The following is a 6,541-nucleotide window of genomic DNA, read 5'->3' as shown; positions in this document are numbered from 1 at the left end:
AAATAAATTTTATTTTTTAAATTAATTATAATTTTGCATTAAAATTGCTGCCCATTTTGCACGTTTCTACCTCAAATCAAAAAGAAAAAAAATTAATACAAGGACAGAAAACAAACGAACGACAACCGCTCTGTGACTCTCTATCCCTCTTACCCCTCCCCCTGCACCTTCCGAGATCCCGGAGGAACGAAATCCGGGGTGGTGGAGAACAGTCAGTCGTCGTTCGGCCGTCGGTTTGTGCAGTTCGTCATGTGCCGCCCCCGGACGCCCTTTGCACGACGTGCCGCCGCTCTTTCCTCTGCATTTCGTCTGCATCCTGCCGATGCGCGTACCCCGTCACGGTCGCCCATCAACGTCCACTTTTGATTTTTCTTTTGTTTTTTTCAAACCGGGATGACGAACTGTTTTATTATCGATTAGTCCTTGTTGTTATTTACGGTGATTTTAAAGGTAAGGACAGCAGCAAAAGGGTCAAAGGTAACCCTATAGATCAACTCGTCTTGATTTAAAAAAAAAAAGAACAACTCATTACCATGGAAACCATGAGCACCATGATAAACACCACCCAAGCAACCATGATCTACTGAACCATAGTTACCAAACAATCATTCATGCACAGGCTCAATTCAATTGTTTTTATCGGAAGCCCTTTACAGACACTATATTGATCCAATAAGCTCGTTAATAAGATCAAATTCTGCATCAAATAAAACCTCCATTTATCTATATATTAGTATCACGCGAACAAATGGTGTAGTTTTCAAGGTAAAACTGCTGCTCCCACATTAATATACGTCATCACTCTTAATTAATTAGTTAATCATAATAATTAATTTTAATGAAGGTCTTCCACAAAAACAAAACACGAATGCGAATCCAGAAGATGTTAAACAGAAGAGACACGACCACGATGATTATCTTCAGTCAAAACAGCGAAGACGCCGAGATCGTGTTGAGTCTGGAGTCGCTCACCCAAGCCGGGATCATATTCATCATGGCCCTGGCCATTATCGTGACTAATGTGCTCATCATCGCCACCTTGGTCAATTTTAGAGGTGAGTCACTGGGTTGATTGAGGAGGCCCGTAAGTTTCTATGTTTTCACTTAAGTAACTTGTGACTGATGAGGCTTATAGAAGCGAAACTTTGAGGATACCTAAAGGGTGCCTTAAAGTATATCTCCAGAAACTTTCATTTTTTTAGCTAAAGTAGGTACTTTTTAATTTAATAAATAAATAAATCCAAGGACCATTAAAAAAATTATTATCGATTTTTTTTTGAAAGACAATATCTCAGAAAATATTAATCGTACCACTTTCCCAATGGTACCAAACGATTAGGAAGGTTTCAAATATTATAAAACCGTTAAAAAATGTATTTAAAAGTCAACAGTTTTCTCAGGAAAAAATTCCAAAGTTGACCAATTTTGAACAACAACCACTGATTTTTTCCCAACATTGATGGGCCATAACTTGGAAAATATCAACGATACGACTTTCCCAGTGGTACCAAACTATTCAGAAAGGTCCAAATATTTTAAAAATGTTAAAAAATTCATTTGAAAGTAAATAGTTTTCTCAGAAAAAAATTCCAAAGTTGACCAATTTTGAGCAGCAACCATTGATTTTTTCCCAACATTGATGGGCCATATCTTGGAAAATATCAACGATACGACTTTCTCAGTGGTACCAAACGATTCAGAAGGGTCCAAATATTTTAAAAATGCTCGAAAATTCATTTGAATGTCAATAGTTTTTCCAGGAAAAAATTCCAAAGTTGACCAATTTTGAGCAACAGCCACTGAATTTTTCCCAACATTGATGGGCCATATCTTGGAAAATATCAACGATACGACTTTCCCCAGTGGTACCAAACGATTCAGAAAGGTCCAAATGATTTAAAAATGTTAGAAAATTCATTTGAAAGTCAATAGTTTTCCCAGAAAAAAATTCCAAAGTTGACCAATTTTGAGCAACAACCACTGATTTTTTCCCAACATTGATGGGCCATATCTTGGAAAATATCAACGATACGACTTTCCCAGTGGTACCAAACGATTCAGAAGGGTCCAAATATTTTAAAAACGTTAGAAAATTCATTTGAAAGTCAATAGTTTTCCCAGAAAAAAATTCCAAAGTTGGCCAATTTTGAGCAACAACCACTGATTTTTTCCCAACATTGATGGGCCATAACTTGGAAAATATCAACGGTACGACTTTCCCAGCAGTACCAAACGATTCAGAAAGGTCCAAATATTTTAAAAACGTTAAAAAATTCATTTGAAAGTCAATAGTTTTCTCAGGAAAAAATTCCAAAGTTGACCAATTTTGAGCAACAACCACCGATTTTTTCCCAACATTGATGGGCCATAACTTGGAAAATATCAACGGTACGACTTTCCCAGTGGTACCAAATGATTCAGAAAGGTCCAAATATTTTAAAAATGCTCGAAAATTCATTTGAAAGTCAACAGTTTTCTCAGGAAAAAATTCCAAAGTTGGCCAATTTTGAGCAACAACCACTAATTTTTTCCAAACATTGATGGGCCATATCTTGGAAAATATCAACGATACGACTTTCTCAGTAGTACCAAACGATTCAGAAAGGTCCAAATATTTCAAAAACGTTAAAAAATTCATTTAAAAGTCAATAATTTTCCCAGGAAAAAATTCCAAAGTTGACCAATTTTGAGCAACAACCACTGATTTTTTCCCAACATTGATGGGCCATATCTCGAAAAATATCAACGGTACGACTTTCCCAGTGGTACCAAATGATTCAGAAAGGTCCAAATATTTTAAAAATGCTCGAAAATTCATTTGAATGTCAATAGTTTTTCCAGGAAAAAATTCCAAAGTTGGCCAATTTTGAGCAACAACCACTGATTTTTTCTCAACATTGATGGGCCATATCTCGGAAAATATCAACGATACGACTTTCCCAGTAGTACCAAACGATTCAGAAAGGTCCAAATATTTTAAAAACGTTAAAAAATTCATTTGAAAGTCAACAGTTTTCTCAGGAAAAAATTTCAAAGTTGGCTAATTTTAAGCAACATCTACTGATTTTTTCCCAACTTATAAAAATTATAACTCGGAAAATATCAACGATACGACTTTCCCAGTAGTACCAAACGATTCAGAAAGGTCCAAATATCTTAAAAACGTTAGAAAATTAATTTGAAAGTCAACAGTTTTCTCAGAAAAAAATTCCAAAGTTGGCCAATTTTGAGCAACAACCACTGATTTTTTCCCAACATTGATGGGCCATATCTTGGAAAATATCAACGGTACGACTTTCCCAGTGGTACCAAACGATTCAGAAAGGTCCAAATATTTTAAAAATGTTAAAAAATTCATTTGAAAGTCAATAGTTTTCCCAGAAAAAAATTCCAAAGTTGGCCAATTTTGAGCAACAACCACTGATTTTTTCCCTACATTGATGGGCCATATCTTGGAAAATATCAACGGTACGACTTTCCCAGTGGTACCAAACGATTCAGAAAGGTCCAAATATTTTAAAAACGTTAGAAAATTCATTTGAAAGTCAATAGTTTTCCCAGAAAAAAATTCCAAAGTTGGCCAATTTTGAGCAACAACCACTGATTTTTCCCAACATTGATGGGCCATATCTTGGAAAATATCAACGGTACGACTTTCCCATCGGTACCAAACGATTCAGAAAGGTCCATATATTTTAAAAATGTTAAAAAATTCATTTGAAAGTAAATAGTTTTCTCAGAAAAAAATTCCAAAGTTGGCCAATTTTGAGCAACAACCACTGATTTTTTCCCAACATTGATGGGCCATATCTTGGAAAATATCAACGATACAACTTTCCCAGTGGTACCAAACGATTCAGAAAGGTCCAAATATTTTAAAAACGTTAGAAAATTCATTTGAAAGTCAATAGTTTTCTCAGAAAAAAATTTCAAAGTTGGCCAATTTTGAGCAACAACCACTGATTTGTTCCCAACATTGATGGGCCATATCTTAGAAAATATCAACGGTACGACTTTCCCAGTGGTACCAAACGATTCAGAAAGGTCCAAATATTTTAAAAATGTTAGAAATTTCATTTGAAAGTCATCAGTTTTCACAGGAAAAAATTCCAAAGTTGGTCAATTTTGAGCAACACCTACTCAAGTATTTTTCATTATAATACAAAATAAATAAATTAATGCCACAATTTAATACCGAAGGTCCCAGCGAGGTCATCAACTGTTACCTCCTCTCTTTGGCGGTGGCCGATCTACTGTGCGGCGTAATAGTCGTCCCCCTTTCGGTCTACCCCGCCATAGTCAAGGACTGGGTCTACGGCGACGTCCTCTGCCGCCTCTTGGGGTACTTGGAGGTTAGCCAACTCCCTCCTTACTCCCCCATTCCTCTTTTTTAACATCCTCTTGTCTCTAGGTGACCCTGTGGGCCGTAACAGTCTACACCTTCATGTGGATCAGCGTAGATCGCTATCTAGCGGTGCGTAAACCTCTTCGTTACGAAACTCTACAGACGAAGACCCGGTGCCAATGCTGGATGGCGTTCACGTGGATCTCTTCGGCGATGCTCTGCTGCCCGCCCCTTCTGGGCTTCACTAAGCCCCTCTTCGACTCAGACGCGTACGTGTGCATGTTGAACTGGGGCAACATGGCCGCCTACTCAGCCACCCTCTCCATACTAATCTTGGGCCCCAGTCTGATCACCATCGTTTACACTTACACGTACATTTTCATGATGCTGAGGAAGCTGAGGAGCGGGTACCCGTTCCACGATAAGGAGTACGCCACCGCCCTCTCCGAGAACTTATCGAACCCCAGTCACGTGATGTCTTTCGCCCTGGTGGTGGCCTTCTGGTGCTCCTGGACCCCCTACATCGGGGTGAAGATGTACGAGTACTTCACCGGGGTCAAGTTGCAGGTGCAGTTCCTGCATTTCGGGGTGGTGTGGCTGGGGTTCCTTAATTCCTTCTGGAAGGCCTTGATCTTGATCATATTGAGTCCTCAGTTCAGACTTGCGCTGAGGATCTTTTGCATGACGATCTGTTGCAAGTATAAAGGGCGACTGCAGGCCGAATTAATCGGTGAGCGAGTTCCCTCAACTCATTTGGAGGAGGGTTGACTTAAGGGTTCTTTTGTTTCGTTTTTGCAGGTATGGACCCGGACGACTGACTAAAAAAGGGACGTTTACCCATTCCCGCATGCCTCTCGCCCCTCAACCGTAGATTCCGCTTTAACGGACTCGCTTTGCATGACTTTGGTTACGTTTTAAGGAAAATGAGGACGTACTGGTGCCAATCGGACAAAGGGGATGACGTAAACAACAAGAAACAAAAGAAGATATCGTTATTGTGATGACGCTTATTAAGATGGATTTTTTAAACTACCTCCTCTTAGAGGACTTTTTTTAGGGTTTTATTAGGGTCGTATATAAAAGTCAATTACGAGTCGTAATTTAAATCAAAGTTAATCAAAAAAAAAAATAAATAAAATAATAAAAAAAATTAGGCTTGACAAAATGCAATCGATTTTTAGGTTTATTGTATGTATATATAAATATACCGGGGATCATCAGTAAATAAATGTGACAAAAAAAAAATAAAAAATTAAATGCCCCCGGTATACCTCGTCCAATAGAAGTTGTATTACTTGGACGTACTATACAGTGATTTTAGCCGGTAGTTCTATCTTTATCTAATGCATGTTGTTATTGAAATAATATATATTATCTGCTCATCAATTTTTACGATAGAAATATTATGTACTACTAGTTTTCTACTGTTAAAGCTTAGATGTTTTAAAGAAAAACAAAAAACATGTAATTTCCAAAGTTGTTCATAATATTTTAAAAAATAAATAAAAACGATTTTATTCAAGTAGTTGATCAGAAAAAGTTTTTTTTTTTACGCCAAATTAAAGTTTCAAGTTCACTGGTTTTAGATTTTTCAAGGGAGGAAATCGATAATAAGGGAGGGCCTCCCGAGAATACTAATTTGAACAGAAATTGTACTACATTTTGTACAAAATGTTCTCGCATCCTAACAATCCCGAAAATACCGGTTTATGAGGGTCTACTGTGAGTTGCCAAATATGCCACTTTTGACGACTTTTTCGAGCCCAAAATTCGCCTCCAAAAAGGCCCAGATCTCAGCAACTAAAAGAGCTACGACCTTGCGGATGGTCTCATTTGAATTCTACGGACGAAACTAAGAGAAAACCGTTGGAATTATCCCGATAGAGCCAATGGGAGCCGAGATATCGAACTTCAAAGTTTGGGAATTTCAATTTTTTGGTACCTCCCACCCTATGGATTTTTTCACAAAAATTTTTTTTTTTCGAATTTAAACTAACAACACCAACGTCTTGTTCTCGACCCAACAATCCAGAAAATACTGGGTTTTGGGGGTCTACGAGCAGAAATAAGGGAATGGGAGCACTTTGAAAATTGCCAAATATGCCACTTTTGACGATTTTTTTGAGCCCAAAATTCGCCTTCAAAAAGGCCAGATCTCAGCAACTAAAAGAGCTACGACCTTGCGGATGGTCTCAT

General features: G+C 37.8%; 1 protein-coding gene across 2 annotated transcripts; it reads left to right on the top strand.

Annotated features, from left to right (window-relative positions):
- The first annotated feature begins 201 nt into the window (after positions 1-201).
- On the top strand, positions 202-5,870 carry LOC126747722 (G-protein coupled receptor 52). 2 transcript variants are annotated; one of them, XM_050456520.1, is made up of 5 exons: positions 202-450; positions 845-1,055; positions 4,201-4,352; positions 4,412-5,075; positions 5,144-5,870. In XM_050456520.1, exons 2-5 carry the CDS (start codon positions 869-871, stop codon positions 5,161-5,163), a joined length of 1,023 nt encoding a protein of 340 aa, XP_050312477.1. In that variant the 5' UTR covers positions 202-450; positions 845-868; the 3' UTR covers positions 5,164-5,870. The 2 variants fall into 2 exon arrangements, with proteins under 2 accessions (XP_050312477.1, XP_050312478.1); XM_050456521.1 differs by lacking the exon at positions 202-450 and adding an exon at positions 560-765.
- Positions 5,871-6,541: the final 671 nt, after the last annotated feature.

The sequence above is a fragment of the Anthonomus grandis genome, chromosome 19 (genome assembly GCF_022605725.1).
Source record: "Anthonomus grandis grandis chromosome 19, icAntGran1.3, whole genome shotgun sequence".
Taxonomy (NCBI): Eukaryota; Metazoa; Arthropoda; class Insecta; order Coleoptera; family Curculionidae; genus Anthonomus; species Anthonomus grandis.
Note: the sequence above shows the minus strand (reverse complement) of the source record. Positions and strands in the feature narration are given on the sequence as shown.